The sequence below is a fragment of the Phoca vitulina genome, unplaced genomic scaffold (genome assembly GCF_004348235.1).
Source record: "Phoca vitulina isolate PV1807 unplaced genomic scaffold, GSC_HSeal_1.0 scaffold8, whole genome shotgun sequence".
Lineage (NCBI taxonomy): Eukaryota > Metazoa > Chordata > Mammalia > Carnivora > Phocidae > Phoca > Phoca vitulina.
The window spans coordinates 45,244,000-45,261,921 of record NW_022589711.1 but is presented as its reverse complement, the minus strand read 5'-3'; the positions used below and the strand labels follow the sequence as shown (position 1 = coordinate 45,261,921).

Sequence of the window (17,922 nt, the reverse complement as noted above, 5' to 3'; positions counted from 1 at the left end):
TCTGGGGGAGGGGCCTGTTGCCGTGGTTCCCAAATGTCTTTGCCGCGGGCAAAATTGCCCCGCCCTTGCCGGTCCGGGCTAAGTAATCTGCTCGGGTTTGCTCTCCGGAGCTTTTGTTCCCTGCAAGCTTTCCGTACAGCTTTGGAGGTGGAGAGTGAAAATGGCGGCCTCCCAATCTCCGCCCCGAGGAGCCGAGAACTCGGGGTCCCGCTCCTCAGCGAGCCCCCCGAGAAAAGCCGTCAGTCACTCCCGTCTCCCCGGTCTCCGGCCACACTCTGTGCTCACCCGGCCTGTGACCGCGTCTTTCTATCTGGCATCCGACCCCGGGTGGAGTCTCCAAACCCAGCAGATCCCCGCGGTGCACTCCTGCACCTCTCCTCCCAGGGGAAGAAGGTGAGTCTCCCCGGATCTGCCGCTTGTTGGGTCCCTGCTGGAGGAGCAGTGGCCCGACTGTGCTGCGGATCACGGTCTATGACAACCCCGAGCTGAGAGCCCACGCCTGGGCTCCGTCTCTGCAGCCGGCTTCCCCGCTCCGATCCCTGGGAGCTCTGCCGCACTCAGGCACCCCCGGTCTTTCTGTGACCCCGAGGGTCCTGAGACCACACTGTCCTGAGGGTTCCACCCCCTGCTTAGCCACCAGAGTGACGTCCCTCAGCGGAGCAGACTTCTAAAAGTTCCGATTTTGTGCTCCGTGGCTCTATCACTTGCCAGAAGCGGCCGACGGAGGCCCCTCCCCCGCCGTCTATCCTCCCGAATATCGCCTCGGATTCACTTCTCCGCACGTCCTACCTTCCAAAAAGTGGTCGCTTTTCTGTTCAGAGAGTTGTTGCTCTTCTTTTCTTTGATCTCCTGTTGAGTTTGTAGGTGTTCAGAATGGTTTGATCCCTATCCAGCTGAATTCCTGAGAGGAGACGAAATCCAGGTCTCCTACTCCTCCGCCATCTTGCTCCGCCCCTGATCCTCTGTTTTGTTTCTTAAATTCCACATATCAGTGAGATCATATGATAATTACCTTTCTCTGATTGACTTATTTTACGTAGCATAATCTCTAGTTCTATTCACTTCATTGCAAATGGCAAGATTTTGGGTTTTTTGATGGCTGAGTAATATTCCATTTTGTGTGTGTGTGTGTGTGTGTGTGTGTGTGTGTGTGTGTCTTCTTTATCCATTCATTTGTCAATGGACATCTGGGCTCTTTCCGTAGTTTGGCTATTGTGGACATTGCTGCTATAAACATTGGGGTGCAGGTGCCCCTTCAGATCACTCCATTTGTGTCTTTGGGGCAAATACCACGTAGTGCAATTGCTGGGTCATAGGGTAGCTCTATTTTTAACTTTTTGAGGAACCTCCATACTGTTTTCCAGAGTGGCTGCACCAGCTTGCATTCCCACCAACAGCGTAGGAGGGTTCCCCTTTCTCCACATCCTCACCAACATCTGTCATTTCCTGACTTGTTAATTTTAGCCATTCTTACTGGTGTGAGGTGATGTCTCATTGTGGCTTTGATTTGTATTTCCCTGATGCCAAGTGATGTGGAGCATTTTTTCATGTTTCTGTTGGCCATTTGGATGTCTTTGCAGAAATGTCTGTTCATGTCTTCTGCCCATTTCTTGATTGGATTATTTATTCTCTGGGTGTTGAGTTTGATAAGTTCTTCATAAATTTTGGATACTAGCCCTTTATCTGGTAAGACATTTGCAGATATCTTCTCCCATTCTGTTGGTTGTCTTTTGGTTTTGTTGACTGTTTCCTTTGCTGTGCAAAAGCTTTTTATCTTGATGAAGTCCCATTAGTTCATTTTTGCCTTTGTTTCCCTTGCCTTTGGAGATGTGTCTAGCAAGAAGTTGCTGCAGCCAAGGTCAAAGAGGTTGCTGCCTGTGTTCTTTTCTAGGGTTTTGATGGATTCCTGTTTCACATTTAGGTCTTTTCATCCATTTTGAGTCTATTTTTGTGAATGGTGTAAGGGAATGGTCCAGTTTCATTCTTCTGCATGTGGCTGTCCGAATTTTCCCAACACCATTTGTTGAAGAGTTTGTCTTTTTTCCATTGGACATTCTTTTCTGCTTTGTTGAAGATTAGTTGACCATAGCGTTGAGGGTCCATTTCTGGATTCTGGATTCTGTTCCATTGATCTGTGTCTGTTTTTGTGCCAGTACCATACTGTCTTGATGATTACAGCTTTATAATAGAGCTTGAAGTCTGGCTTTGTGATGCCACCAGTTTTGGTTTTCTTTTTCAACATTCCTTTGGCTATTTGGGGTCTTTTCTGGTTCCATACAAATTTTAGGATGATTTGTTCCAGCTCTGTGAAAAAAGTTGATGGTATTTTGATAGGGATTGCATTGAATTTGTAGATTGCTCTAGGTAGCATAGACATTTTAACAATATTTGTTCTTCCAGTCCATGAGCATGGAACATTTTTCCATTTCATTGTGTCTTTCTCAATTTTTTTCATGAGTGTTCTATAGTTTTCTGAGTACAGATCCTTTACCTCTTTGGTTAGGTTTATTCCTAGGTCTCTTATGGTTTTGGGTGCAATTGTAAATGGGATTGACTCCTTACTTTCTCTTTCTTCTGTCTCATTGCTAGTGTATAGAAATGCAACTGATTTCTCTGTGTTGATTTTATATCCTGCCACTTTGCTGAATTCCTATATGAGTTCTAGCAATTTTGGGGTGGAGTCTTTTGGGTTTTCCACATAGAGGATCATGTCATCTGCAAAGAGTGAAAGTTTGACTTCTTCTTTGCCATTTCAGATGCCTTTTATTTCTTTTTGTTGTCTGATTGCTAAGGCTAGGACTTCTAGGACTATGTTGAACAGCAGTGGTGATAGTGGACATCCCTGTCGTGTTCCTGACCTTAGGGAACAAGCTCTCAGTTTTTCCACATTGAGAATGATATTTGCTGTAGGCTTTTCATAAATGGCTTTTATGATATTGAGGTATGTTCCCTCTGTCCCTACACTGTGAAGAGTTTTAATCAAGAAAGGATGCTGTACTTTGTCAAATGCTTTTTCTGCATCTATTGAGAGGATCATATGGTTCTTGTCCTTTCTTTTATTAATGTATTGTATCACATTGATTTGCGGATGTTGAACCATCCTTGCAGCCCTGGAATAAATCCCACTTGGTTGTGGTGAATAATCCTTTTAATGTACTGTTGGATCCTATTGGCTAGATTCTGGTGAGAATTTTTGCATCCATATTCATCAGGGATATTGGTCTGTAATTCTCCCTTTTGGTGGAGTCTTTGGTTTGGGGATCAGGTAATGCTGGCTTCATAGAAAGAGTTTGGAAGTTTTCCTTCCATTTCTATTTTTTGAAACAGCTTCAGAAGAATAGGTATTAATTCTTCTTTAAATGTTTGGTGGAATTCCCCTGGGAAGCCATCCGAACCTGGACTCTTGTTTATTGGGAGATTTTTGATTACTGCTCCAATTTCCTTGCTGGTTATGGGTCTTTTCAGGTTTTCTATTTCTTCCTGTTTCAGTTTTGGTAGTTTATACATCTCTAGGAATTGATCCGTTTCTTCCAGATTGCCTATTTGTTTCCACATAGTTGCTCATAATATGTTCTTATAATTGTATTTCTTCGGTGTTGGTTGTGATCTCTCCTCTTTCATTCATGATTTTATTTATTTGGGTCCTTTCTCTTTTCTTTTTATTAAGTGTGGCTAGGGGGTTATCAGTCTTACTAATTCTTTCAAAGAACCAGCTCCTACTTTAGTTGATCTGTTCTACTGTTCTTTTGGTTTCTATTTCATTGATTTCTGCTCTAATCTTTTATTATTTCTTTTCTGCTGCTGGATTTAGGCTTTATTTGCTGTTCTTTCTCCAGGTTTTTTAGGTATAAGGTTAAGTTGTGTATTTGAGACCTTTCCTGTTTCTTGAGAAAGGCTTGTATTGCTATATACTTTCCTCTTAGGACCACTTTTGCTGCATCCCAAAGACTTTTGAACAGTTGTGTTTTCATTATCATTTGTTTCTGTGAATTTAAAAAAAAATTTTTTTTTTAAATTTATTTGACGGAGAGAGACACAGCGAGAGAGGGAACACAAGCAGGGCGAGTGGGAGAGGGAGAAGCAGGCTTCCCGCGGAGCAGGGAGCCCGAAGCGGGGCTCGATCCCAAGATCCTGGGATCATGACCTGAGCCAAAGGCAGATGCCCAACAACTGAGCCACCCAGGCGCCCTGCATTTTTTTAAATTCTTCTTTTATTTCCTGGTTGACCCATTCATTCTTTAGTAGGATGCTCTTTAGCCTCCATGTATTTGAGTTCTTTCCAAATTTCCTCTTTTTTTTTTTTTTAAAGATTTTTTATTTATTTATTTGAGAGAGAGAGAATGAGAGAGAGCAAGCACATGAGAGGGGGGAGGGTCAGAGGGAGAAGCAGACTCCCCGCTGAGCAGGGAGCCCGATGCGGGACTCGATCCCGGGACTCCAGGATCATGACCTGAGCCGAAGGCAGTCGCTTAACCAACTGAGCCACCCAGGCGCCCCAAATTTCCTCTTTTGATTGAGATCCAGTTTCAAAGCATTGTGGTCTGAAAATAAGCAGGGAATGATCCCAATCTTTTGATAATGCTTGAGACCTGATTTGTGACCCAGTATGTGATCTATTCTGGAGAATGTTCCATGTGCACTCGAGAATGTGTATTCTGTTGCTTTAGGATGGAATGTTCAGAATATATCTGTGAAGTCCCTCTGGTCCAGTGTGTCATTCAAAGCCCTTATTTCTGGGCGCCTGGGTGGCTCAGTCGTTAAGCGTCTGCCTTCGGCTCAGGTCATGATCCCAGGGTCCTGGGATCAAGTCCCACACTGGGCTCCCTGCTCAGCAGGAAGCCAGCTTCTCCCTCTTCCACTCTCCCTGCTTGTGTTCCCTATCCCACTGTCTCTCTGTCAAAAAATAAAATCTTAAAAAAAAAAAAGCCCTTATTTCCTTGTTGATCTTCTGCTTAGATAATCTGTCCATTGTAGTGAGAGGGGTGTTAAAGTCCCCTATTATTATTGTATTATTATCGATGTGTTTCTTTAATTCTGTTATTAATTGGCTGCTCCCATGTTAGGGGCATAAATATTTATAATTGTTAGATCTTCTTGTGAATAGACCCTTTAATTATGATATAGTGTCTTTCCTCATCTCTTATTACAGTCTTTGGTTTAAAATCTAATTTGTCTGATACAAGGATTGCCACCCCAGCTTTCTTTTGATGTCCATTAGCATAATAAATGGTTTTCCACCCCCTCACTTTAAATCTGGAGGTGTCTGTGGGTCTAAAATGAGTCTCTTGCAGACAGCTTATCGATGGGTCTTGCTTTTTTATCTAATCTGATACCCTGTGTCTTTTGATTGGGGCATTTAGCCCATTACATTCAGGGTAACTTTTGAAAGATATGAATTTAGTGCCATTTGTATTACCTGTAAAGTGACTGTTACTGTATATTGTCTCTGTTCCTTTCTGGTCTATGTTACTTTTGGGCTCTTTCTTTCCTTAATATTTCCTGTAATATTTCTTGTAGGGCTGGTTTGGTTGTCACAAATTCTTTAAGTTTCTGTTTGCCCTCAAAGCTTTTTATCACTCCTTCTATTTCGAATGATGTCCTAGCTGGATAAAGTATTCTTGGCTATTCTTTTTCTCATTTAGCACCTGAATATATCATGCCAGTCCTTTCTGGCCTGCTAGGTCTCTGTGGATAGGTCTGCTGCCAATCTAAATGTTTCTCCTGTTGTAGGTTACAGATCTCTTGTCCCCACCTGCTTTCAGTATTTTCTCTTTGTCTCTGAGATTTGTAAGTTTCACTAGTGTGTATCAGGGTGTTGATCTGGATGTTTTTATTGATTTTGACGGGGGTTCTCTCTGCTTCCTGGACTTTGATGCCTGTTCCGTTCCCCAGATTGGGAAGTTCTCTGCTATAATTTGCCTCAATATACATACCTTCTGCCCCTCTCTTGTCTTTCCTCTTCTTCTGGGATCCCAGTTATTCTAATATTGTTTCGCTTTATGGCATCACTTATCTCTCAAATTCTCCCCTCATGATCCAGTAGTTGTTTATCTCTCTTTTTCTCAGCTTCTTTATTCTCCATCATTTTGTCTTCTATATCACTAATTCTTTCTTCTGCTTCATTTATCCTAGCAGTTAGAGCGTCCATTTTTTATTGCATCTCATTAATAGCCTTTTTGATTTCAACTTGGTTAGATTTTAGTTCTTTTATTTCTCCACAAAGGGATTCTCTAGTGTCTTCTGTGCTGTTTTCAAGCCCAGCTAGTATCTTTATAATCGTTATTCTGAACTCTAGTTCCGATATCTGACTTATATCCATACTGATTAGGTCCCTGGCAGTCAGTACTGCCTCTTGTTCTCTTTTTTGAGGTGAGTTTTTCTATCTTGTCATTTCTGTCCAGAGAACAACAGGTGAATGAGAGAACAAAATAAAATGGCAACAACAACCCCAGAGAAATAATACACTAAACAAATCAGGAGAGACCCGAAACCAGGAAAAAAAATTGAAGAAAAAAAAAGAATATAATCAGACAGGTGAGCAGAATAGAGCAATACACTGAATTATATACGTATTTTGGTCTGTTTTTTAGAAAACTAGATCCCAAAATTGTAAAGAAAAACTTATATACGTACAAAAATAAAATTAAATACAATGAAAGAATAGAATGTAGCTGTAAAAATTGAAATTAAAAGACAAGAAAAAACAAAAGAGGAAAAAAATCCAACAACAACAAAAAGGAAGGGATATAAACAAACAGGTGAACAGAACAGAGCAATACACTATCTCCTGAGTGGTTTTTGTCAATTTGTTAGAAGAAACTATATCTTAAAATAGTAAAGAAAAATGTATATATACAAAAATAAAATTAAGTACATTGAAAGGATAGAATGTAACTGTAAAGGTGAAAATTCAAAAGACTTTAACAAAACAAAACAAAAACGAAAGGAGGAAGAAAAAACAAAAAAGAGAATATGATCAGACAGATGAATAGAACAGAGTCATAAACTAGATTTTGGGTGTATTTTGGTCTGTTAGAAGAAAACTGCATCCCAAAATTGTAAAGAAAGAAAAACTTATAAATATAAACAAAAATCAGACTAAATACAATGAAGGGATAGCCTATAACTATAAAAATGAAAATTAAGATTTAAAAAAAGTTGATAAAATAAGAAATTGGTTGAAAAGGAAAGAAAAAAAATTAACTTTGAAAGACTAAAGAATCATAGGAAAAAAGCCATGGATTTTTTGTGGGTTGTTTTGTTTTGTTTTTCTTATTTTATTTTATTTTATTTTATTTTATTATGTTATATTAGTCACCATACATTACATCATTAGTTTTTGATGTAGTGTTCCATGATTCATTGTTTGCGTATAACACCCAGTGTCCATGCAATACATGCCCTCTTTAATACCCATCACCAGGCTAACCCATCCCCCACCCCCCTCCCCTCTAGAACCCTCAGTTTGTTTCTCAGAGTCCATAGTCTCTCATGGTTCATCTCCCCCTCCGATTCCCCCCCCTTCATTTTTCCTTTCCTACTTTTTTTCTTTTTTTTTTTTAATATATATTCTATGTGCTGTATTCCCCTAGCGCTGGAGTTTTGCAGTTCTCTTTGATGGGTAAACTTGGTCTTGGCTGGATGTTCTTGCTGATCTTCTGGGGGAGGGGCCTGTTGCAGTGGTTCTCAAATGTCTTTGCCGGAGACGGAATTGTACTGCCCTTGCCCATCTGGGCTAAGTAATCTGTTCCGGTTTGGTTTGCTCTACGTGGCTTTTGTTCCCTGAAAGCTTTCCACGCAGCATTAGAGGACAAGAATGAAAATGGCGGCCTCCCTATCTCTGGCCCCGGAGGAGCCGAGAACTCGGGGCCCCGCTCCTCAGTGAGCCCCCAGAGAAAAGCAGTCAATCACTCCCGTCTCCCCGGTCTCCGGCCGCCCTCCGTGCTCACCCGGCCTGTGACAGAGCGTTTCTATCTCTGGCACACGACCCCGTGTGGAGTCTCCAAACCTAGCAGATCCGTGCATGCGCTCCCACGCCGCTCCTCCCGGGGGAGGAAGGGGCGTCTCCCCGGATCTGCCGCTTGTTGGGTCCCTGCTGGAGGAGCAGTGGCCCGACTGTGCCGCAGATCACTGTTTATGGCAACCCTGAGCTGAGAGCCCGCACCTCAGCTCCATCTCGGCAGCCGACTTCTCCGCTCTGATACCTGGGAGCTCTGCCGCACTCAGGCACCCCTGGTCTTTCTGTGACCCTGAGGGTCCTGAGACCACACTGTCCCGGCTAACACTGCACCCTCACTTAGGCACCTGAGCAACATCCCTCACTAGAGCAGACCTCTAAAAGTTCCGATTTTGTGCTCTGCTGCTCTATCACTTGCTGGTAGCCGGCTGATGTAGGCTCCGACCCCCCACCCCCGCAATTAATCTTCCCATGTATCACCTGGGATTCACTTCACACCCCCTACCTTGCAGAGAGTGGTCGCTTTTCTATTTGTAGAGTTACAGCTATTCTTTTCTTAGATCCCCGTTTGAGTTTGCAGGTGTTCAGAATGATTTGATAGCTGTCTAGCTGAATTCCTGGGACCAGATGAAATTAAGGTCTCCTGCTCCACTGCCATTTTGGACTCTTGCCCCCCCATTTATATTTTCTTCTAAGAGTGTTATAGTTTTAACTCTTACATATTGGTTTTTAATCTATTTTGAGTTAATTTTTTTGTATTTGATATAAGGAAGTGTTCTAACTCTATTCTTTTGTATGCAGCTATCCAGTTGTCCCAGCACCATTTGTTGAAAAGACAGGGGTGCCTGGGTGGCTCAGTTGTTAAGCGTCTGCCTTGGGCTCAGGTCATGGTCCTGGGGTCCTGGGAACGAGTCCCACATCGGGCTCCCTCTCCCTCTCCCACTCCGCCTGCTTGTGTTCACTCTCTCACTGTGTTTCTGTCAAATAAATAAAATCTTTAAAAAAAAAAAAAAGACAGTTATTTTTCCATTGAATTGTCTTGACATCCTTGTTGAAAGTCAAGTAACGGGCGCCTGGGTGGCTCAGTTGTTAAGCATCTGCCTTCGGCTCAGGTCATGATCCAGAGTCCTGGGATCGAGCCCCGCATCGGGCTCCCTGCTTGGCCAGGAAACCTGCTTCTCCCTCTCCCACTCCCCCTGCTTGTGTTCCCTCTGTCACTGTGTCTCTCTCTGTCAAATAAATAAATAAAATCTTTAAAAAAAAAAAAAGTCAAGTAACTATAAATGTAAGGATTTATTTCTAGACTCTCAACTGTATTCCATTGGGCTACATGTCCATGCATTTATTTTTCTTTCATTCATTCTACAAAGATTTATTGAGTGTCTTTATATGGCAAGCATTGCTTGACACATCCATGTTACTTGCTTTTGGGAACTAAACTGTCCCTCTTCGAAGCCCAAATCTTCTCCAAGAAACATATTCTAACAGGATCTTGCATCTCTTTTTCTTAATGAGATATGAAGTGATTTCCTTTCATAGCCACACCCATAGAGACAATACTATCTCTGATTTGTACACAGTCTTTTGGCAAGTTGTTTCTCTGTTTTATAAATGTTCAGAAGTCTGAGTGTGTTTTAGAAGGCTTGGAAGGATGAAAATTGGTCTAGGATAGTCCAGTGGATGTATTGAAGAAGAGGTTAGTTTTAGAGTGGAAGGAAGATGTGCAGCCATGATGAGGGCTCCTGGCAGGTATGGAATGGCCCACATGCAACCTGAAATGTCCAGGAAGTTGGTAAGTGTAGTTGCTGCTAGTAGTAAGGCCAGTGAGAAATGGCAAAGAGGTGAGGATGGAGGAGCTGCTAGATTGGGTACCCATAATTCTGCTTCCAGATTTTACTTTAGTAGCAGTTCCTTACCAGTATAAAGTAACAATGAGAAAATGAGGCTTACAGATAATGGCTTATTGCTGGGTTTAAGATGACCTAATGGAGGCAAGAGTTTTTTGTAATGGTGGTGGCTGGTTTCTCCATAGGGGTTGTGATTGTAGGAATTGAAAGGAGAAGCCAAAGAAATTTAAACTTAGCAGAACTTAATGGTTATCTAAAATAACTAATGATTCCAGCATTATAACTTCAGGGCATTGGAAGGATAATTATACCAATGTTTATTGTAATGAACAAGGTGAGAATGATTTATAAAGATAATAAACTTTGATTTTTGTATGCTTATTGGCAAAATATTCAAGTGAATTTTAAAAGATAATTTAACCATTAGATAATACATCAATATACAGTATATATAGTACATATGATATGCAGGAGTTGCTAATGTTCATTAGATACAAATACAGTTGATTTCCCTTTTATAGGTGCCTATTCATTTTTGAAACCCATAGTATAAAATGACCTTTCAGTGTCTAATTTTAGTGGTTAAGCGATGGTTTTGTTTTCTCTATATGATAAATGTAAAATATATTGCACTTGTCCAGTGATTTTGAAAGGCTTTAAGAAAGGTACCTAGAGGGGCATCTGGGAGGTTCAGTCAGTTAAGCATCTGCCTTCGGCTCAGGTCATGATCTCAGGGTCCTGGGATCAAGCCCCACATCGGGTTCCCTGCTCAGTGGGGAGCCTGCTTCTCCCTCTCCCTCTGCCCCTCCACCTGCTTGTGCGCTCTCTCTCAAATAAATAAAATCTTAAAAAAAAAGGGGGGGGTACCTAGATTCCATGATATACCGTTGGCATTAACAATATTATTGTTTTGGGGGGAAGCAATATTAGAGTTTTGGAGGGAAAAATTTGGAGTTTGGGGGGTTTTTTTTGTTTTTTTATTTTTTTTTAAGATTTTATTTATTTGTCAGGAGAGAGAGAGAGAGAGCGCACAAGCAGGGGGAGCTGCAGGCAGAGGGAGAAGCAGGCTCCCCAATGAGCAGGAAGCCTGATGCAGGGCTCGATCCCAGGACCCTCGGATCATAACCTGAGCCAAAGGCAAACACTTAACCGATTGAGCCACCCAGGCATCCCTGGAGGAAAAAAGTTTTTAATATTGACTGTATTGAAAAACAGTTTATATAAAGTTTCAGTTGCCCAAGATGGTTTCATGTCTAAACAGTAAAATTGAATGGTTCAGAAAATGTATTACATGTTGAAACTTAGTACAATATCCATTTATTTACCCATCCTAAAATTTCTTTCAGGAATTGTTCCATCTTCTGTTGTCCTGACTTCTTTCCAGGTGATGTCAAGAGTTTTTCTGATATGGGCAGTAACACATAGCGTCAAAGAGGTAAGTGTTTACATAGACTAAAATAAAGTAATGCCAGCAATGCTAGTCAATGCTAGTCACCTTTTCTGTTTCGTGTGTGTTATGGCTACAGATGGAACTGTGTCACATCAGTATACCCCAAATAAAATGCATATTCGCTGTAGGAACTGGGTTACTGGTGGGAAACATAACTCCAAATTTGCAGTGTTGTTAAAGAGAAGACTGGTTAAATGATAAAGTCCTGCAATCTTAGTTCCCATAGAGATTCGGATAATATGGATGTGGTCTGCAGTTTAGTTATATTTTGGGGGTATCTTGTTTGTATTCAGCATACGAAACTGGACATCTGCATCCTTACAGTGGAACTGTTGGCGGAGTTGGGAATATTAATTCAGTCCAGAGCAGTCCTCTTTATAGGACGAGGAGAAACAAACTTGTTTCCACCCCACCCACCAGGATTAATGGAATTCCCAAATGTGCTGAGTCTAGTGGTTCTGGAAGGGAAGTACTCTGCAGGGGGCCTGGGGCGATAGGTACCCAGGCAGGCCCGGTGATGCTGGGAGAAAGCCAGCATTACTGTCGGTATGAATCCACAGCTAAGCTTTCATTTTCTAGTATCGGAGAAGGGGATTGTTTTCCTGTATGTTTTTTGCTTTTTAAAAGTTTTATTTATTTCTTGTTAATGTCACCTTGAAACAGAGTACCTGTAGCCACCAGGAGGATTCATTTTTCAGTTTTTCGGTCCCAGTCACCAGCAGTATTGGAATCTTTGGGACTCATGAAATGTGCTTATCCATTAGCATTATTCTGGTGTTTTCTTTGTGTTCTATTCTTTCAAAACCCCTGTCAAAACATTTTGTTTTTCAGGATTTATTTTGACAGTTTCATTTGTATTTCAACTAATGAGGTTTTTCTTTTTAACTTTTTATTGGCATATGATATACATACAGAAAAATGCACGTGGCTAATGAGTTTTTAACCAAAGCTGATTAAGCTCATTTATTATTTTTGTTACATTCATATGAAATTTGCTGATCCAAAGGCTTTTTTTTAACCTCTCACATCTCGAAGATATCTAACCTTTACATGCAAGAAGAATGTCAAAACAATCACTTACTTTTTTAAAAATTTTACTTTAATTCCAGTGTAGTATAGTTAACATACAGTATTATATTAGTTTCAAGTATACAATATAGTGATTCAACAATTCTATACATTACTCAGTGCTCATTGTGATAAGTATATTCTTAATCCCCTTCACCTCTTTCACCCATCCCTTCTCTGATAACCATCTGTTCTCTATAGTTAAGACTCTGTTTTTTGGTTTGTCCCTTTTTTTCTTTGTTCGTTTAATCACATACTTTTTAAAAAGTGATCTCATTTCTTGGAAACAAGTTTGTTTCTCCTGGTCCTATAAAGAGGACTGCTCTGGACTGAATTAATATTCCCAACTCCCCCAACAGTTCCATTGTTTTAACCAGCAACTCATTAACTTCCTGATAGTCTCAAGTGACCTAAATTTTTTTTTCTGATAGTAACTCATCCATATTCTTAAATAGGTAATTATGTACTTTCAGTAATTAGATGTTAGGTACATGAAGACAGGGTATTGTCAACTACAGGGTGTGTAATCGCTTTGCCTAAACAATCAGGTATTAATTGTCCAGGTGCTATTCCTCTGGCTGATAGATTATTTATGGCCTCTGCTTTTTCCTCCTCTCTTCTGCCTTAGTGATCACTCTCCTCCTTTTCTCCTTGTTAGCCTTCTGGCAAAGGGGGGGGTAACAGGTAAATCTAAAATGCTTATAATTCACGTCAAGCAGTTCTGTTTGCCATATTACTGTTAGCAACATTTGCCAGGATTTCCTGGGTGATCATTAAGACTGCTTGCTTTAAAAGCTATTAACTGTGTGGATTACAGACGGGTACATGGACCTGGCCATTGTCCTCAGTAACCATACTACCTGACAGATGCATAGATTTAACCATTTCAGATGGTTCATATATAGTGTCATATTTGAGCTCTGCAGTTAAGTTGTACACTTGTTACATTTGCATATTCACAATTGTTTCTCTGCAACCAAACTTACCCAGTTTCCACTATCATTGACATATTATTTTCTTAAGAATGTGGTGCAATTAATTGTGTTGTCTTTCTGCCGCCTCTTGGGTCCTCTTCTTTTCACATACGCTCTATTAATTAGTTGACTTGCTCCTTTCTCACATAATTAGGATTCAGTGTTTCTGCTGTTCAGGGATCATAGTTCTTTTCTCCTAGTTCCCCTTTTCTTTGAATAAAACTCTTTCATTATTTTGTGTACATAGTAAGATCCCCTCCCGGCTCACCCCAGGTCATCAATAGCTAACTTTTTTTTTTTTTTTAAGATTTTATTTATTGGGGCGCCTGGGTGGCTCAGTCGTTAGGCATCTGCCTTCAGCTCAGGTCATGATCCCAGGGTCCTGGAATCGAGCCCCGCATCGGGCTCCCTGCTCAGCGGGAAGCCTGCTTCTCCTTCTCCCACTCCCCCTGCTTGTGTTCCTGCTCTCGCTATCTCTGTCTCTGTCAAATAAATAAATAAAATCTTAAAAAAAAGAACCAGAAGGTGACGAGACAGTTTTCTATTATGATATAAAAGGACTCACCCATCAGTTAGTGTGACATCTTGATTGGTAGGTTATTAAAGAAATAATTGTGGTCTCTTTGTTGAAAAGCTTTTTCTTACCTAAGCATAGCAAATAACCTTCCCACTTTTTTCCTTCTAAAGAGAGCACCTATATGAGCGTAGTAAAGCTTCTGACAAAAATGACAGGCTCAGGGTGGGAGGTAGGGTGTGGGAATCAGCAATTCTAGCTGACCTCTTTCCTTTCCAGTTTTCCCACCTGTCTCCCAGGCTTGAACTGGCTCCTTCTCCATCTCTTAGCCAGGCTGGCCACGCTGCTGCCACATCAGACCGCTATGGGCTTTTTTCTCCTCACACTCTGTTTGAGTCTGTCCTTTGTCTCCTCATTGAGCTGAAACAAGACTGGCTTTTTCCAAAGTGAACTGCAGTGGAAAATGCCACTTTCTATCCCTCACTATAACCCCCTCTTCAAAAACACAGGAGTTCGTAGGGCAGATATTCTTCCTTTGTCCAAAAGTAGCTAAGCCGATTCCCAGATTCGTAGATACTCAAATGAGCCACTGTCCCTTTCCTGGCCCAACCCTCTTAGAAGAAGCCACCCAAATCCTCGTCACAGTTCTCAATGGAAAATCACCATGTTCTGAGCAGAAGTCCCTGGTCACCAACGTGGGCAGTAGTTGAGAAAGAAGTTGCTGGACTCTCACTGTGACTTTAGCCCAAGTGCAATGAATACCCTCTACAGTCTACTAGTGACAGTTTGTATAAAATAAAGCTGTACCCTGGAATGCTGAGCCTTCTCTCCTATCTTCCTCAATCTCTGCCACCAGTGGAGAAAGGGATGTTTTCCTGCATTCTTCCAGAATGTTCTGTGAGTTCTCCTGATTCTACCAGTCAGCTGTTTCCCACCTCTTTTTGGCATGCTGCTGGGCTTTGTGACACTTAATCTGCCATTCTTGTCAACTTCTCAGTGAGATGCTTACAAAAAGCTTGCAATCAGTGTTTAAGAAAGTAACCTCCAGTTTCTTTATACTGATCTTTGTCTGTTTGATGCATTACAGTTTACAGAAGGCTTTATTAAGATATATTGTGGTTATTCACTCTTGACAACTGTCCCTTGAGGTAGGTTGTAGCTTCCAATTAGAGTTCCGAAGCTAGAGAAACAAAGTGACTGTCACACATCCAAATAAGCAGAGTTGGGAATGGACTTCTGATTCCAAAGTCTTCCCTCTGTATCAGAGCTTCCCTCTCACCATTTAAATTGTGGGATGAACACAACCTTATTTTTGTGTGCTGCCCGGGCTTTCTCTATCCCGTACGGAGTGGAAAGCCCCCGTCTCAGACCGAGGAACACATGCCTTGAAAGCAGTTCTGTCGTGCCACATGCTTGCTGAGGTAGGATTCTCAGATCGGTCATCTATCTGTATGTGAAGCGCCCACACGAGCTGTGGGCTCGGGGCGCTCGTCTGCGGCACGTTGCCCGCTTGCTCCTCTCTTAGTCCGGTGCTCCAGTGGCTCTGTGATGAACCTGTCCAGTTGACTAGCCTTTCTCCTTGAACGTTCCAAGACCGTTTTCCTGTTGGGACTTATGGAGTATTTGGAACAGAATTACCCAGAAAGCTTATTAAAAAATGCCTGTTCCAAGTCCCACCCCACACTTGATACGGAATCTCTGGCAGTGGAGCCAGAGAATATCACTGTGAGTAAGCTCCTCAGATAACTGTATGAGTTCTAAGGTTGGAGAATACTCTGAAGATACCATATGTTGTGCTGTAATTTTAATTGACCTTCTCTTTTCTTGATTTTACTTCGTATTTCTACTTAATTTACTTGAAGCCTAACCAGCTCTCATCATTCTTTTCAAGTCCAAGAGCCGTGGTTTCATTCTTAAAGAATGAAAGCCTTAGGGTTCCCTCAACACTGCTAAAGTAAAGGCACTGTGGAGTTTCTGGAGCTTTTTCCAAGATACAGTGTCTGCTGAGCTGGGACTCATGCGCTTGTCAGAGGAAGCCTGGGAGGCTCACCTTGAAGGCAGAGGGAGAGCAGAAGGCACAGCATTAAAGAAGCAAAACTGACTTTCGTTTGCTTGTTTTTAAGAGCGAGGATGAAGAATCCAGCTGCTTCACTTTGGGGTGGGTCCTGGGAAGGGCTATATCCTGGGCATGTGCTTCATGGTGCCCGGCCAGAGCCACCAGGCTGATTGAGTAGGAGGTCATTCCCACCTGAGGAAGTACTGTGCAGACACTTCTCTTCCTGGGATTTATCAAGAAATGTCACCTTCCTTGGACAGCTTTATTATTTTCTAGGTAATTAGAACTCAGTATTATAGAACCTGGAGGCTTAGCACCCATAACTTATGTGAGGAGTTGATGAGTGTTGACTTTGACACTTATCCTAAAGCTCAGGACAAAATGCTTCAACATTCTGGGCCTTGTTTTTCTCATCTGTAATGCGAGTATCTGTCCTGCTTATGTCATGGAGTTTTTGTGAAGAAGAAATGAGAAGGGTTTGTGGAAACAAGGCAGCCATATTCAGAAATCAAGGTCTCTAGCATGCAGCTTTTGCTGAGCAGCTTCTGAAAGCCCTTGTAAAGCAGTTTCACCTCAGAAGGAATGTTCCTTCTTTCATAGATGAACAGTTTGCTTTTTCTTCCTCTTCTCTTCTTTTTCACTCTTGCAGAAACTAAAATACTAAGTAAAGTGACACCCTCACTCCCACACTCCTCATCCTATTTTGGTTGCATTACAGGTTTGTCTTCTCTGCTGGCTTCACAGCATGCGCGTGCTCTCTGTCACCTCTCGAGGTGGCTTCTCCCATTAGTGTTTCCTGTGGCGCACGTGCTTCTTGCTGTTCCACATGGCCGTCTGTGAACACGGCGTTTCCCTGAGGCAGGACGGGCACCTTCTTAGCCCCATCAGTCACATGAGGAGCTCAGGTGCTGCGTCGGCAGTACAGGGTCCCCCCTCACGTTCTGTACTTGGACCCGGAACCATGCCGCTCTGTCTTCTAGTACGCCCTTTCCATAGTGACATTTCATCTTAGCAAAGGCCATTGGGATACAGTCAGTATCTTTTGCCCCTGGAATGCCGAACGTCTCAGATTCTCCACCCAATTCCATCTATTCCCGTACTTTCTATTTTAAATATTTCTGTAGGTGGATTTGCATCACCTTCACTTTTAAAATTAGCACCTCTCCTAAAGGTAGAAAACCTCATTATTTGATCATTAATCAGACACTGTCAAACTTGAGACAAGTCCTAGACAAAGGCAGCCATACTGTATGGCCACTTCCATAACTGTTCATAATGGACATTTGAAGATAGTGGTACTTTCCTCAGAGCTAGGTGGTTCATTCTGCCTTTGCCTGTACTGAGCATAGGGAATTCGGGCAAAATCAGAATGCCTGTTTTTCCCTCAGTGTTTTTCTGTCTCTTTCCAACATTTTCTTGAGCTATGTATAAAGATTTTTATTTCGAAATACTGAAAAATATTTAGATTTTCATAAGTTCACTTCTGCCCTCCCATGTTGCTTCTTTCTCGCATTGTCTCAGTGCTTTTGTAGCCCTTGAAAACCTCCATTGGAACTCATTTGTTCAAAATGTATTATACTCTGACGGTACTGTTCTTTGATAATTAAGTCAGTTGTGTTAAAACAAGAAACAATCCAATATCTTAAACCATGCAAGCCAGCATTACCACCACTTTCTACAGAACATAGCCCTCTTTGTCAATTAATCATTGAATAGGTTCCAAGTGCAACAAAATCAGGAAATTGGTTTCATTTGTCTTTAACGTTAATCTTTTTCTCCTCCGGGCTCTCCTCCCCGCAGTGACCCTGCCCCACAGACACCCCTACACTTGAAGCTTCTCAGGACCTTTTCTTCTGCTCTCTCACCCCAAGGGCTAACTCTGACATCCACCATTCCCAGTTGTCAACTCCGGCACAAGAGGGAACAGTTACATTAGGCAAACGCCCCGGAAGGCTGCACAGTTATTTTCATTTTGGGTGGGATCTCACTCCGGGGAGGAGGAGCGGGGGCCAAACCTGCCCCCGCCTAACTCATTGCAGACTGCCCTGGAGACTCC

General features: G+C 42.0%; 1 protein-coding gene across 1 annotated transcript in view; it reads left to right on the top strand.

Moving 5' to 3' along the window:
- Positions 1-17,922, top strand: part of HACD2 (3-hydroxyacyl-CoA dehydratase 2) — a 125,088-nt gene that overhangs the window by 80,238 nt on the left and 26,928 nt on the right. The window contains exon 4 of the mRNA XM_032406710.1: positions 11,151-11,239. Coding sequence (XP_032262601.1) covers positions 11,151-11,239 — 89 coding nt within the window. The remainder of the gene's footprint in view (positions 1-11,150; positions 11,240-17,922) is intronic.